The 16,989-nt window shown below is 36.3% G+C and overlaps 1 protein-coding gene across 1 annotated transcript in view; it reads left to right on the top strand.

Annotated features, from left to right (window-relative positions):
• DENND5B (DENN domain containing 5B) overlaps nucleotides 1–16,989 on the top strand; it is a gene marked incomplete at its 5' end in the record, with an annotated part of 139,755 nt that overhangs the window by 76,029 nt on the left and 46,737 nt on the right. The window contains 3 exons of the mRNA XM_011363175.2: nucleotides 8,023–8,210; nucleotides 13,049–13,585; nucleotides 16,252–16,483. Coding sequence (XP_011361477.1) covers nucleotides 8,023–8,210; nucleotides 13,049–13,585; nucleotides 16,252–16,483 — 957 coding nt within the window. The remainder of the gene's footprint in view (nucleotides 1–8,022; nucleotides 8,211–13,048; nucleotides 13,586–16,251; nucleotides 16,484–16,989) is intronic.

Raw genomic sequence — 16,989 nt, 5'->3', positions numbered from 1 at the left:
GGGTATGAGTTTTCAAGTCTTTGGGGTAAATATCCAGTAGAGGGATTGCTGGATCATAGATTAATTCTTGATTTTTCAAAGAATCTCCATATCGTTTTCCATAGTGGCTGTACCAATTTGTAGTCTCATCAGCAGCGTATGTGTTTTGTCAATTTTTATCTTGATTAATCTGCCTGACATTACCCCAGGCGATTCTGGGTCTGATTTCTCATTATGGTCTTTGCCTTCCCCATGTTTTGTATTTCTCCAAACTGGGATAAACAGACTAAACTTGTTTGGAAACCTTTAATATAGGAGAATCAGCAGGGGTCCCTTGGTCCACTAGTCTTACATAGTGCTATGTTAAGACCTTTGTTTCAGCCACGTCAATGTTCACTTTATTCATCCCATTTCTTGATAGCCATCCAAAGATTTCTACCCTGCTGCGGTCAGTTCCTCTTCATTTCCCTTTCTTTTTCCTCTTTGTTTTGCTCCTATCAATATTTGCTTTGTTCGCCCGATTTCTTAATAACTGTTTAAAAATTTCCACCCTGCTGGGATGAGTCCCTTGACTCTCTCCTCTGCCTCTTTGCATTTTCTTGTTAAATAGTCTGTTTTTATTAATATCTGTAAGATTCATGAGGGGCAGCTGGGACAGCAGACCTGACCGTCGATTTTGTGGCAGTGAGGTTATATGCGTGCTGATGCAAGAGGGACCCACAATATTCACCGTGACTTAGGTAACAGGCCTACATGGGTGAGTAATACCCTGATTATCGTACCGCCAACTCCACGTGGCCCGGGTATGAATCACATCAACTGCTTCTTCTGGGGTGCTCTGCCTGGCGTTTATAAGGGGGGTCAGGGCAGTTCTCCTTTTCAGGGTAAACAGACTTTACAGTAGTTTTTACCCAGTCCACCAGGCTGGCTTTTCCCTCAGGAATGACCTGTGTGTCTAGGTCATGCATAGCCATCTCTGATTGTCTCATAGTTAGCTGTTGGTCCTGCATCAACACACATATGCCCTTCCACTCTGCAGCATTTAAAAACAGAGATACTGCTCCTAAATTACTCTCTCAAGCCCTTTTAGTAAAGGTTCTTCAGGAAGCCGGTGATACCGAGCTATAAAATGAGACAGCTCCTTCACATCATACCCCTGGGGGTCAATAGTTTCTTGGTTTCCCCTACTACCACCACTTGCCTTTGGTGACCAGAGGTCTTAGAGGTACTCTTTGTTGTCCCTGCATAATTTTTCCCTTTCTGGGCAGCTTTGAAGCTAGCTCAGCAGAAGCTCAGATTGACCAAAATATGAGCGTGGTCCAGCATCTAAGTCTGACCCAGCACTTTCATTTTAGCTGTTATGGATAACAATAACTAAGGTACTGTATATTTCACTTTTTTTCTAATTTAATTCAAATTCAGGAGTTCCCACGTCCCCCTTTTCAGGTTTCATAATTTGTTAGAATGACTCACAAAACTCAGGAAAGTTTTTTACTTGCTGTCAGTGGCTTATTATAAAGACTACGACTCAGAAACAGCCAAATGGAGGAGATGCATTGGAGAAGGTGTTGGGGGTGGGATGCAGAGCTGTCATGTCATCTCCAGGCACACTACCTCCCAGCACCTCAGTGTATTCATTGACCTAGCAGCTTTTCTCTTTCTTCATGAATCAATTTTTGTTCATTTTTATTCTCTAGTAATAATTTATCCTTTTTTATTTGTTTTAAATTTATTTTTATTATAGTATAATTGACATATTAGTTTCAGGTGTACAACACAATGATTCAGTATTTGTATACACTGCAAAATGATCACTACGGTAAGTCTAGTTTCCTCATCACCCTATATAGGAATAATTTTCTTAAGCTTTTAGTTTGTTGACATAAAATCTGAATGTTTCCTTATCTCTTTAATCTCTGCTATATCCGTAGATTTTTCCCCTTTCATTACTAATAACTACTAATTTGTGCCTTTCTTTTTTCTCCTTGATTATTTATACCTAAAGTGTGTCAATTATGTTACTCTTTTTAAAGAACTTTCACCTTTGTTGGTACTTCCTGTTATATATTTTTTTTCCATTTTATTAATTTCTGGTTTTGCTTTTTACTAATTCTTTGGGCTCATTATTTTACACACTGCCCAAATATTAGCATCTTAAGCATTTGAGTCTTGTGTTAGCTTCATCTCACAGGTCTTAATATCTGGTATTTTCATTTTTCAATTCTAAAAGTTTTTTTTAAATTCACTTATTTTGACCATTTGTCCTGCCTTTCTCTCTCTTTTTTTTCTTTTTACCTTCTTTGAAATAATTGAAATGTTTTTTTCTCATTGCCGTTTTTCCATTTAATTAGTATACATGTTATACGCTCTGTTTCTTTTACTTAATAGTAAATTTTGAGGTTTTAACATGAACACTTCATTTTATGTTAATCAGAATCTTTAAAATACAGATACTGTAAAATGCTTTGACTCTAGTAACTCCTGTCATGGCTTACTTGTTCTAGTTGTTCAGACTTTTGATAATCTCTCAACTTAGACATTTTATTGTATGCACTTGGTTAATGATGGTGTAGTAGGGAAGAGAGACACATAATCAGATAATTACAACAGGAAGTTAATACTTTCAGTGAAATGAATAATTGCTCTGATGGAAATAAAGATGAGGTATTGTGGAAGCATGTGAAAGGGACTCTAGCGATGATAAAAAGTGTTACCATCACAGGGAAGGCTTTCCAAAGGAACCTTTGCCTAAGGAAAAAGCGGCACTTAGCCAGTCAGTACAGGGGAAGGGACATTCTGGGTAGAGGAAAAGGGTATATACAGAGACCTGTAAAAACATGCCACATTCAGCGAATGAATTGCCAGCAGATGACTGCATGTGAGGTGATAAGAAATGAGGCAGGAAAGGCCAAATCATTGAGAAGCCCTCATATGCCATGCTGAGGTATATCTTAAATATTAAAATAACTTCTTTTATGCATTCATCACTTTGGGTATCAAAGAAAAAATAATTTTCCTAAAATATTGAAATTTAAAAAACATGCTTGAAGAAGAAAACTACTTTTATTTCTTGATTCAGTTAAGAAGTGTGTAGCATTTCATCCAGTCTTGAAGGGGACACAGAACTGGAAAGAAGAATAAACATAGAACGCCCACAACAAGTGGGTGGTATTTGTGGTGAAGGAAAAATAAACCATGTCTTTCAGTGTCTAGTAGAAGAGGGAAATTTTATTTTCACTTCCCATGTAAAAGTTTTATCAACGCAAGAAAATAGCCAAAGGTGCTAGTTTCCATTACTTAAAGTTGTGTTTTTACAAGATTGAATATTTTTCCCACCCACAATAAAGTAGCTAAGCTATTAGGGATTTGATGTGACTGCCTAAAACCCTGTGCCTTTCAGTCTAGGTCCAATCAGGAGACAGATTAGACCACACAGTAACTTAAAGAGAAGAATAATGTGAAGAATTATTAAGCTGTGCTACGAAAGTAATGACATGAAGGAAGCGCTAATGGGAAGGATACTCTAGGAGGGACAAACTTGGAAGGGGCCCCCTTCCCAAGACTGAGGTTCAAACTCAGTGAAGAAAGTGATTGCAGGTCATTGGATGGAGGAGGTCAGTGGGTTGCCTGGGCCAGAGCTGATCCTCAGTCACTGGGCAGGAGAAAAATCTTCCAGGCACAAGCAGGCTGTGGGTGGGGAGCAGGCATACAGAAGTTGTTAGGGTGCCTTCATGGGTTTGAGATCTGCGTATGCACTGTCTGTGCTAGGAGCGCCATGTGAAGGTGACCACTAACCCATTCCTGAAGACTGCTTACTATGGGCGTGCGGCTGGGGAAGTGTACCACCAGATGTCCTCACATATCCACACTACTGATCAACCATGCGCAGGAGCAGGAACAAACAAAATGCTGTGCACACCGGAACTGGGAAGCCCCTTCCTCCTTCAGTATCTCTACAGTGCCCTCTACTGCCAAAGCCGAACATTGTGCTCACTGTAAAAGAGAAATGCTTACAGACCATAGATCATATAGATCATAGACCATGTCCTGAGTGAACCTGGAGCTGAGAGGCAATAAATAGATAACTGGCACAGAATATGACTGCCTAAAACCCTGAGCCTTTCACTTGTGTCTGGCTCATAATTGAGAAAGAAAGAAAAAGCAGCCAATGACATACAGGAAATGAGGTAGCTCTCACAGCTAGGCCTCACTATTATTGCCAACTAATCAGATGCCCACACCTAAGCCATGTTCTCCTAAAGAACATAAACATCCACTTGAAGCAAGGTCATTGTACAACCCTCAAAATACCAAACATCCTCCTCTCTCGGTAAATTAATTACTGCCACTTCACTTTGTTACTACTCACAGCTTTATCCCCACTTTAGTCTGCCCTCCTTGTAAATCAGGTTTATTGAGATGCCCTGTCATAGAATTGTCGCTATTTCTGACAGCATCCAATCCAAAGCAAGTTTCCACTTCCTTAGACTGTCCCCAAAATTATCCAAATGAATACCAAACCCTTTAATAGGTTCTCTCTGAACCCTCTAAGACATCCCACAGTTCTCCAGGGTATGTGTTCTCCCTCCCTGCAATGAGTAATAAACTTAACTGATCAAATACAGGTTTGTTCTTAGGGTTTTTGACTGAAGAGAATTGACAGAATAAATGAGTACTAAGGATTTCTTAACCAAAAGAATATTTGGAATATTTCCTCAAAAGCTTAAGGTATCCAGAAGTTCAAGATGGGTGAGGGATTGGAGGAAGAACATCCCCCGACTTTAAATTATTTAAGGACTACTAAGTAGTTTTCTTCTCCCATTTAATGTTCTAAAAATAATTTCTTAAAACCTAGATTATAGTTTAGTTTGTTTTTTTTCTTTTTCTGCTTTGTTTTTTAATTTTTTTTTGTTAAGAAGCTAGCTGAGTCAGAAACATTGACCTTTTGTTAAGGGAATGATAGTCTTAGAATACTAATCTTTAATTAATAGCACCCTTCCCCAAATAACCTTGACAATAGTTTATTTCTATAAGTGTTTTTATGTCAACAAAACTCCATAGGAACCCAGAGTAAAACTAATAGCAATTTTTAAGAGTTAACAAATAGAGATAAGAACAATAAAGTTATTTTTATAACAGCCCATCTACATAAGACATACTGAATATTTTGAATACAGTCAAATCATAAAACACTTAACTGAGTGCAAATAAAATTGTTTTCTTTTCTCTTAATTTTCTGGGAGCCCTGTTCTCCTCAGACTTCAGGACTGACACATGGAATTCATCTTCCTGATGGGGAAGCTTCGCACTTTCATTCTCTAGTCACTTCCACAAAGCTGTGGAAGCTTCCCAAGATTCTTTCTCGACTCCGAAGGGCCTTGGGAAACCTGCATTCCCTTCCACCATTAAAAATCTCTACATTTTTAATATATGAGAGGAAAAAAAGTGTTCGAATGTTAGAATATAATACTTGTTTCTAAGCAGTGGTTCTGATCCTTGCACGGTCTACTTATGCATAGTTAGAATGAGTCAGTTGTTAACAGTTCTCTGTAATGAAAAATACCCATGACTTAGTAAATGGATATTTGAATTTTCTTTATAATGTGCCTGGTCATGCACATAATTAACTGAATATGTGACTATCCAAGAATTATGATTTTTGAGTGTATAGTTTCTTGTCTGAGTAGTTACCATTTTATCCTACTGAAAAATTAGTGGTTCTTTAATCTCATGTGGACACAATCTAAACAAGCCTATTTAAATTGTGGCTATCCAGCAAAATTATGTAGTCTTATTCCACTAATTCATTTATTTATTCAAAAATATCTTTGAATATCCATTATATGCCAGATACTGTGTTAAGTGCTGAGGTTACAAAAATGAAAAAGTCTCCAAACTTTGATGGATGTCCACACAAGAGAATCTTTACATTTCACTGGATTTGGTGGTGTTCTAGTTACTTACCTGCATGCCTTCCTACTCCTTTTTTGTGTGTTTTGGTAAGACTGTTGCAATAAGAGGAGAAAAATTATAATATTCAGTAGCATCAGTAAATTTTGATACACGCTGGGTATGAACTAGGCCCTTTGTGGGCAAAATGACATTAAAAGAATACCATTCTGCCCTGAGGGAGCCCATGGGGCAAATGCCTTAATGGAGTCCCGTCCCACTGGAGATGGGAGAGCTACTGTTAGTTTTGACTCTACCACAGTTTCTAAACCTAGAGCATTCAACAGATTTCAGAGGTTTCAGATCAGCTTCCATCCCTAACCCTACCCACATGATGTAAGATCCTTGTCTCCTAAAGCTCAAACATGTGCTGGTCACTAGCAGAGTAATAGGTGATTGATCGTCTGATCTCCTTTGACTACCTCTCTAACAGTCCATCTTCACAGACCACCAGCCCTTATCAACCCAAATTCTTCTCTGAGCCTGAGTTGATCTAGTGTTATTTGTCTGTCTGTGTCTGTCTGTCTGTCTCCTCGTGTTCCTGTATCATCACCTCAGGTCAGCTCTTTGGATTCATATGACTGACCTCCACCCCTCAGGCCATTTGGTATTTGTTTTTTAGAAGTATTCTTGTAAACAGATTTTCACCTAAAATTTAAGTCTTAATAATGAATCAGATAAGGAAAATAGCACACTTGGGGTATGGATAGCTGATGATTCATTACCAAAATCCTGTTGAAGACTGTTAAAGGTAGTCATTTTCAAATCATAAAACAACATAAGAAAAATTTTTAAATGGAAACTATTCCGTTTTTGCTTAGTTTAAGTGTCCTTTGAGTTGATGTGAACCAAGTACCAACTGATCATTTTCCTTAACCTTTTAAAGAAGACTTATCCAAATTCTTACTCCCTCAGATTTTACTGTATTTGTACACAGTGAATTCTGTGAGAAATAATTTCAATTCTATACTATCCCTTCTCTTAATTCTCAAATCCAAAAAAATTCCGAAAACCAAACACTCTTTTTGTAACTCATTTATTGGCAAAACCGGACCTGAACTAAGGTGGCCTATTTAAATTCTTTGGTTATCTACCCTACTGGGCCACTCACATGGTTTGCTGCAGAAATATTAATGTGATTACAGGGTGGTGCCCTTAATATTTCATTTATATGGTATATGCACAATATTATTATTTTTTAATTTAAAAAATCTGAATTCTGAAACACATCTGCCTCCAAGGAATTATAGACATATGTATAGAGCATCAATGGCAGAGTGGTTTAAGAGGGTACTTTATTTGTAAGTATGTGAGGTGATGAATATTAACTTATTGCAGTAATCATGTTGCAATACATACATGTATCAGATCATCATGTTGTACACATGAAACTAGTACAGTGTTATGTATCAATTATATCAATAAAACAGGTGGGAGGGTCCTTTAATATTATAGATAGTTTTTAGTTTTGATAAATTAGTTCATGTAAACAAAACAATTTTTTTAAAAAAACAATTTTCTGCTAACTTTCACTTTATTCCTAGATTTAATAATTCTATAGTTGGGGGTTAAATATAGGAAGTGTAACTATGAATGTGTATATCTATTGATTTCTTGTACCGACAAAATGAAGGCTAACATAATCAGGATAACTATTGATTATAGCCATGATCATAGATACGAGGAAAAAAAGAGCCTCTGAATTGGAGATTGTATAGCTATGTCTATATACAAAAAATGATCAGTAATGATATTCTTGTACATTTTTAAGGGGAGAAGTGCCAAGAGCAATTTTATTAGTTCTTGTTTCCTCCACATTTTAATGGACTGTAAATTCACATACCAGTGATTTCAGAAGCAATGAATATGATGATGTTTCCCACCTACCCAGGGAACCTTAAAACCATTCAAGTCAAACTATTTCACTCTTTAATTAAAGTGGGATGGAACTGATCTAGTTTCTGAATGGTCCTAAAGAATGATTTTATTTATTAACACAAGGGTGTTTTTCTGGAAATTGATATTTTCAAACTTAATGCAGTGATTATGTTTTTACTTGGAATCTTCTCCTCCGTTTTTCCTTATTCTGTGCAGATTATCAACGCCTGATGACTGTGGCAGAAGGCATCACCACACTCTTGTTCCCATTTCAATGGCAGCATGTTTATGTGCCCATCCTCCCTGCATCTCTGCTACATTTTCTTGATGCTCCTGTCCCTTATCTGATGGGCCTTCAGTCAAAAGAAGGAACTGATCGTTCTAAACTAGAACTTCCTCAAGAGGTAAAACTTATAATGAATGATGAAGCATTTGCTGTTTATTGATTCAGTTCAAGGCTACTTCCATTATGTAGCATTGTCTTTGTCCAAACTGTGTCTCTGACTGTTCTGAATCTCCCAAGTAGGTCTGGCGCAGAGCCTGAGCCATAGAATGCAGATCCTGACTCCTGGTTACTGTGGCATAGTCATTAATTAAATATGGTTCAAAACAGGACAGTGGCACATTTTCACAGCTCTAAATTTGTGAAGATGTAAACAATAGTAGTATTATCTAGTTGCTTTATTATTCTAATAGCATTTATTTTCCCCATTCATGTTATAAATTTTGTTTTTAAACGATACTGCCCAATTTTAACATCCTTTAAAATCATTGCATTAATTGAGGTGAATTTGATTCTTGACCTCCATCGAATGAAAAGTAACATCTTTCAGCAAGCTAGGGATAATGGAAATATCAAATACTTTAGTATTCTTTGTTTTCAGACCTAAGGCTAGTTATCAACTTTTTCTAAATGGCACCTTGTCTAGGTAGTTGAGACAAAAATTTTAACCCCTAGCTTTTAGGCCACCTTAAAGTTACTATGCTTTCCATGTGTTATATTTGCAAATGTCTAAAAAGAAAATAAACAGGAATTCTTGAAAGCATTCAAGTCTAATTCTGAGCTGTTGTTAATGGTATTCAGAATTGCAGTGTAAAACGCTTGAAATGAAATATCGATGAGAGTGCCATGGCCTATTAAAAAACATAAAATAGTTAATTACATTATATTATTAGCTATTAGCACCTTTCTTAATAAAATCTTTCATGCTGTGCTTCACTTTTTTTTCTTATTTCCCATAGAGATTCTCATTTTAATAAGTGAATTTAAAATAACACACTAAGCCACAGCCATTATAGCCAGTAATGATTCCTGTAATCATCCATTGCTTACTTTATTCTAATGAATGTTTCTCTACCAAAATTAACATTTTTGTTCAGAGGAAAATAGCTTGATTCCGATCATATAAAATAAACATGCAAACCGTCTTGCTCTTTTAGAGTTCTCTGCTTTGGCCTCCCTATTATATCCGTTACCTGAGCTCTCTTATTTTCTCTTTTATTGATTTAATCTAAGTATCTTGTTGGTTCAGAGAAGTTGATTCTTTAAATAAATTTTCAAGGAAAAAGAAACAGACTAGTCAAATGCATTTTGTTCTAAAGACTTAGTGACATGTTTCAGTTTCTTGAGTATCTGACCTATTTGTTATTGTTAATCAAATGATATTTTATAAGATAATTTGTATAGCTGTATAAATATTATCTTTCCATTTTTGTATGAGTAATAATTGTTGAGAATTTTTAAATACTACCTTGATGTATTTCTAGTTAGGAAATTTTTCTGTCTCTGACTCTAAAGATAAACTTAATAATTCTTACAATAATATCTGTGATTCTCGTTTTTTGCTCACTAATTCACCACTATTTAATAAACATACATACTCGTCTATTTATAGAGTAGAATAACATGAAATAACCTGAACCAGCTGTCAAAATAGCAGTGATTCTGTATAGAAAGTATAAATTAGTACATGACTGTTTTAGAAGAATATGTTAACTGTCTATCTTTGCTTTTGTATCATTTTACCATGAGGTGAAATAATCTACTTCACATAATTTGGGGGAGGAAGTAGGTATAAAAATAGCCTTTAAAAGTGATTTAAATACACTCACTAGTAATACTCATCACCCCCCTTTGTTCCCTGAAAACTGTAAAATAAAATAATAGCTAAAAATAATGACAGGGCTTCCTAGAATAGTTGTGAAAATGATGTTTACGAAATGATTATTTTAAGAAGGTACAATTTTAGTCGGTAGCTAACTAATGTAACTACATAGACTTATAATTAACCACCCACTCACTTTCCCCACGATTCCAAAATGATAGGCACAGGTAGCCATTTGTTGTATTGTTTCTTGGCGGGGGGTGGTGAGGGAGTGGAGGAATGATGGTGGAAGGATGTAGCACCAAAGATTAATTGCATAGAATGGTGCCTCACTTTCTACCATTCTTACTCATCTTTATAGTAAATGGTGGACAAAAAATCAAGAGACAACTGAAGTGGAATTGCTTTGGCCACTTTGTTTTCGCTATATCTTGCCTTGAGATTCTATGGGGATGTTTTAAATGTTATCCTCTGGCTTCCCTTATGCCAGCTTAAACTTCAGCCTTTGAGAAACCAGATCCCTTACTTAGCATGGAGAGAGCTGCCCTGGCCTCACATTTCCTCCTCCTGCCTACATTTTTGGGGTCCACAAAATGACCATCTCCTTGAGCCTTATTCTTTCATTCAGCAAATAGTCGTCTCATATATTACTAGTGTAGGGTACATTGGAAGACATCAAGATAAGTAAGAGGTGATTTCTACTTTCTAAAATAAGTCATTTATCAATATCAACACAGGCTGAAAATATATTTTAGTAAGAGGAATGAATGAACTTAGAAGATAAACAGAGGAAATCAAAATGCCTTTAGGACAGGGTCATAAGAATGTTTCATGGCAGAAGAGATAATTAAGCTTCAAGTCTTTTCTTTCTTTTGTGGGAATGTTTGTTGTTTTTCATTGAAAGTAATTACAAATCATGAAGGCTTCTGGGCATTGTCAATCAGTAAAATTATAGAAATATTTAGTTCTAAAACAATATAAGATTGAGATGGCAAGTATATTTTTTGTTGTGTACTAATACTTATTGAGCTCTTCTTGTAGAATTATTTTAATTTAATGGTATTATAAGTGAGAATGGCATCAGAATACTCTGTTGTATGGAGTCCATATATGTTTTAGAAAATGACTTTTTGGCTTTTATTCAATAAATTTTTATAACACAAATTCACATTTCCTATTTCTACTTTGTGATAATCAAAGCCCCAGCTTGGGCCTTTCTCAGCAGACATAGGCGGGTATGAGAGGCTTGTGTGAACATGAAGACAGGCCAGGAGCTGTGGTGCTGGAACACCCACCTTGCCACACACTTTCAGCTCAACAGTGATTACATGAGTATAACAAGCTTTAAAATTTCCCCAAATGTATCATTTTTTCTTTTCATAGGAGAAGGCGGGGGCTAGAAAAGGATAGCAGGAAGGCATTACTGAAGGAGACAGTACAAAATGTAAGTGGTGGGAGGTTGCTGTTTAACATTTAGATTAGCAAATTAGTGGATTTTTTTCTTTCATTTTTAAAGATATTGAATCATCTATTTGAGTTCTGGTAACCTACTTTCTCCCTTTAAGCTTTTTAGTATATCCTGCTTTGTACCGACTGTAGGAATATAAAGATGTGGATTTAAAGAAAGCTGTAGGCAGTACTACTGTCTTCGGCATGATGTGACTTCCGCTCTTTGTTTATGAAAAACTATTGACATTGAAGATGAGGAAAAATGCATTAAAAACTCCCACCAGGCTCTTGAGGATACATACCTGGGACAGGTGTCCAGAAGTCACCTACCTTCTTGGGCCTCAGTTTCTTCATCTGCAGAATTAAATGGGTTGGATTCAAAGGTTACTTCAGATTTGAAGAAATCGTTGTTGATTCTCTGTTTTTGTATGGAAGAATATCTTGAGTTTTTATTGAGCTTGACTTGGAACTTTGCTACACTTCTTGCTTTCAGTATCTAACATGCAGAGAAGGGATCAAAAGAGAGAAAGAGAGATACAACTGTTTTCTCCCCTCTTTTCACCTTACCATGACATTCCAAATCAGAGGACAGTGTGGATTCTCTCCTTGCTGATGGAGGTGTAGCGGGGGTGGATGGGGAAACATGAGGTAAAGCTTCCTATTCTGTTTGTTGACTCCCACCCCGTGCCCTGTGTTCAGGCCCTGAGGTAGCCAGGATCAGTTTTACGTGATGGGCTTCACTTTTGCATCCCCCTCCCACCTACCTACCCAGGAGCAGAGTTTTCCTTTACACTGGCAACCCGGTTCTGATGAAGAGGGTCTGAACAGTAAAAGTAAAATACTGTTTTGGAGTCTACTATAATCAAATACCTGAGGGATAATCAGAATTTTATGCAGGTACTGGGCCCTCGAATTTTCCATATCTACTTGAAGAATATTTAAAAGTCTTTTTATTCAAAATCTAGAGTATAAGCAAACTCAAAAAAAACACTTCCTTTGATTTCTATCTCTTCTTTTCCTCAACTCAAAAATATCTCCTGAGTCAACTCTTAATTATCCAAGGGTTAATCATTTATATTTCTGCGAGGACCACCTCTACCACCTCTATGTTCCTCCTGCTGTTTGTCTAATGACTTCGGAAATGGTTTTGTTGTCCAAGAGGTTGAAGCTAATTTTGGATAAAGTGAAAATTTATGGATTTTCTGTGAAGTGGATTGCTCTTCGCCATTTTCATCCCATTTGGGGGGTACTACAGCTGCTAAGTTTTAGCAATTATTGTTAATTCTAAATTGCAACTTAAATTAGAGCAGTGGAGTGGCATAGAAAGTTTAAGCTCATTCAGTGAGAATTGTACCCAGTGCCTTCAGTTTGTAAGGTCCTATCAGTCTGTGCAACTTTACCCATATGGGAATGCTTAATGGATGCCGTATATTACAGAATCATGCCCTGACTATAATAAAATGATGAGACACAGAGAAAATTACATATTTGTATTAAATATGGCATAAAATACTCACATGGGGGAAATGCTAGCAATAGAGATTTATTTTTAAAGAATAAATTCTTAACCTTGAGAAGGTTTGCATAAGAGACAGCATAATCTATGATTTTGTTTCTAATAGCAAGAATATTTTAGAACATAAAATGCCTTTATTTTAAAACCTTTATATTTCTTTTTTCTCTTTCAGGCTAATTTGTGTTTTGTGGATATTGACAACCATTTCATCGAGTTGCCTGAAGAATTTCCACAGTTCCCCAATAAAGTAGATTTTATCCAAGAACTCTCGGAAGTTCTTCTTCAATTTGGGATCCCTCCTGAAGGCAGTCTAGATTGCAGTGAGAGTGCCACCAAACTGAAGAATCTGGTTCTGAAAGACTTGGTGAATGACAAGAAGAATGGCAATGTCTCCGCTAACAGCATCAGTATGTACGAGTTACTCAAGGGCAACGAAACCATAGCTCGCCTCCAGGCTCTGGCCAAGCGGACCGGTGTGACTGTGGAAAAAATGGACCTCTCTGCCTCTCTGGGTGAAAAAGAAAAGGATTTGAAACTGCATTGTGAAGAGGCAGAACTGAGAGACTACCAGCTCAACGTACAGCTCCGAGAGGTCTTTGCTAACCGCTTTACACAGATGTTTGCAGACTACGAGGCGTTTGTGATTCAGACTGCCCAAGACATGGAGTCCTGGCTGACCAACCGGGAGCAGATGCAGAACTTCGACAAAGTAAAAAGAACCATAGTTTCCTTTTCTGTGGTTCTTAGTGGTCTGTGTCACTTGGTTTTGTTAACTTCTTTTTAAACACTGATATTTCCTCTCTCCTTTTCCATTAATAACTTTTCTTTACCAGTATTTTACACTAGATATAATGATTTCATAGGAAAGCAAATCAAATCATCCAGCTGGTCATTTGAATTGTGTATTAAATTGCCTTTAATCTTATTTTAAATTTTTCTATATGTTGAAAATTCTTGAATTATAGGAACTGAAATCTCATAGTTTTTTCAAATCTGTTAATACTATCTGACCTAAGAGTTTCATGTACTCTTAGTTAAGGATGAAGTCTGGTTAAATAAGTACTATTCCTTTTCTAATAAATGCTTATTTTTATATTTTTGTCTTCAACCTATAATGAAGTCACAAGTTGTCCATGTAAAGGTAACAAACAGTTTAGTTTCAGAAGCCACATTTTTATCTCATTCTAGGATCAAAAGAGAGAGAGAGTGAGTAAGTTAAGTTTCATGACTGTAGGTCTAAGGCTCTGTTCCACTTTGGGAGAAGAGGTGACAGAAAATAGCACCAACTTTCAGTTGTCTGACTGATGTTGACGCTTCTTTCTAAGGTTTACAATAGAATATTCTTCTGCTAGTTTTTCTTGACATACCTACTAGATTTTTTTCCCCCAAGACAAAAGCACTTAGGGATGGGCATTAACTCTTTCAAGTCACCAGGGTATAGTTCAGTCCTCTGCCTCTGTGGTTGCTGAGGCATGATATTACTATCAGAATGAATTACGACACTTTTCACTAAATGGTATCTTTATGTCATGAAAGATCTCTCAAAGGGGCTTGTACATTTTAAGAGGCTAATCCACTGTCTTGGAGCATCTGGCAAATAAATATTAATTAAAAAATTCTGTAAAGGTGGGTAGTATAAAAGATTATTTTCTGATTTCATCAGATTTTTTTTCAGACGGAGAATATAAACCGTATTGAACAGTTAAGTTGCAGTACACTTTATGTTTGAGAAAACTTCTTTAATAAATTAAGAATCCTTCTTTTCTCCAAATGTATGCCTGCTCTTAAGTTCCTTCTCATTAAGCTTAACTATTTTTCCACATTTTTTCCTATCCAGCTCAGAACCTCTCTGTGTGCACTCTTGATTTATCCTTGGGGCAATTCAAATTCTTATCTAAATTGAGCACTGGTACTTTCTTCCTTCCTAATCTTTATGTAGCTTCAAACTATAAATGGAATCTTTTTATAGAACCCCTAGAGAAATGAAAGTTTCATGTTGGAATCCAGAAGGCTTGTAATCATCTCATTTTTCACTAGGAAGATTTACAGGACTATCACATAGTAGTCTGGTAAGCCAAGTCTTTGCTGACCCTAAATGTTGTTGTCTATGAGGGTCTGAATATCAAAAGCCAGACATTTTGCCCATTTAGGAAAAACTTTTTGCTCTATAAAAAGAAAACTTGATGTTTGTCTGTAAAATACCCCTTGAAGAGGTGAACTGATTTCTAGAGACTCTTGTGACTCTTTCTCTGCCTATTTGGATTTATGTAAATACATCTGAACTGCAGAAGCACTTAAATTGAGTAAGTGGTTTCCGTAAGGAAGTTTTTAAAAGGCTTCCAAAATTTCAGAATGAAAAATAAATATGCTAGGAAGAATGTAATGAGTATTAGGGAGAGTAACCTTATGTCACAACTTACCCTTCCACCTTTTCCATTCTATCTTCTGCCATACTGCATCTGCTCTAAAGAATGAAAAGTCAAACTAACCCAGCAGCTGAAATAGTAACTCACTTCCAGATTTCAGCTAGTACCAAACCGGGACTAGAATTCCTACATACGCATAGACCTGAAGAACTGCAGAAAACCAAAGAACATTTTGAATTAAAAACTTACTGCAATTTACTGAACCACTCCATCCATGCAGGAGACAAGCTGGTAGTTAGCAGGAACGTATGGCTGGTTGAACACGTTTTCCAAAGCTTTGGCTTGCTTCAGATGGTTTTTTAAGCAATGCTGTTTTTAATTGTTAAGGCCCAGACTGTTCTGTCAGCACAGGTCTGGAAGGAGTTTGATCTTGAATTAACACTCATCCATCAGTGTCTATAACAGAGTTGGAGCCTAGAAAAACATCCATTTGAAGAAGAACAAAAAGATTGTACCCATAAACACAGACTCTATTGGTTTTATTTAACGTTATTACTTATGTGTATATCATCATATCAATTAATCACCTCACTGCCTTATGACTCGGAGGTATATTGCAAAGGCTAGGAATAGAGGGCAGAAGAAATTACAGCTCGTTGGGGATGGGGATCAAATTTAATGGTAAGTGAAGAAGATGATTGATGATCATGTAGCCACTGATTCACCATCTTTCACTAATGATGCTCTCTTTTCGACATAATGGCCATGAGGAGCAAAATGTAAATCAATTTTGAAAGGTACGATCAGTGATAAAGACCTAAGTGACCTAAGTTCCATGAATTTAGAAGAGAGGATGGAAAAATGAATTTTTAAGAATTTTTGAATTTCGGAGGTGTCAGTTTTGTATAAGATTAAAAAAATGACCTTAGCAAGAAATAATTTTTGGATTTATCATATAGTATTGAGATGGTCTCTTTGCACTAATAATTTTTTAATTATCTCATTACAGGCTTCCTTTCTGTCTGACCAGCCTGAGCCATACCTGCCATTTCTCTCACGCTTCATTGAAACACAGATGTTTGCCACCTTTATTGATAATAAAATTATGTCTCAGTGGGAGGAGAAAGATTCTTTGCTTCGGGTCTTTGACTCTCGGATTGAGAAGATAAGACTGTATAATGTAAGGGCACCCACTTTGAGGACATCTATATATCAGAAATGCAGCACTTTAAAAGAAGCAGGTATATTTGCTATCCCTTTTAAAATTAACTTAAAATCCACCATTATTTGTTTTCATATGTTATTGGCCTTATAAACCACAAAATTAATTTTTAGTTTTAGACTTCATGGTTAATCTTTGTACTATATTAAGAGGTGCTTTCGTTAGTTGTATTTTTTTGTTTCCGAGTTCATGTCCATCCATTCCTACTTGATGTTTCTCTTCTCTTAGAAAAAGTAATAACAAATTGAATGAAGTAAAACCACAAAGTTGCTATGGTTTTGGTCTTATTCTATCTTGCTGCTTATGTTGCCGTTTTACTTCTCACTTCTTTTCTCTTTATTCAGGAAAACATAAGTGTTAATTTAAAATAGTAAATCTGAGATGCTACATAACTAAAACAGTCTGTTTATTTTAGTGGTGCCATTAATTATAATAGCTTCATTTATTGAAATTAAATCTCCGGATTCTTGTATTCAAATTAGAGGTTTCCCAAATCAGACACCAGTTTTTCTCTCAAAGAGAATT

Source organism: Pteropus vampyrus, unplaced genomic scaffold (assembly GCF_000151845.1).
Source record: "Pteropus vampyrus isolate Shadow unplaced genomic scaffold, Pvam_2.0 Scaffold82, whole genome shotgun sequence".
Classification (NCBI taxonomy): Eukaryota; Metazoa; Chordata; class Mammalia; order Chiroptera; family Pteropodidae; genus Pteropus; species Pteropus vampyrus.
This window is presented reverse-complemented; position numbering and strand designations above follow the sequence as displayed.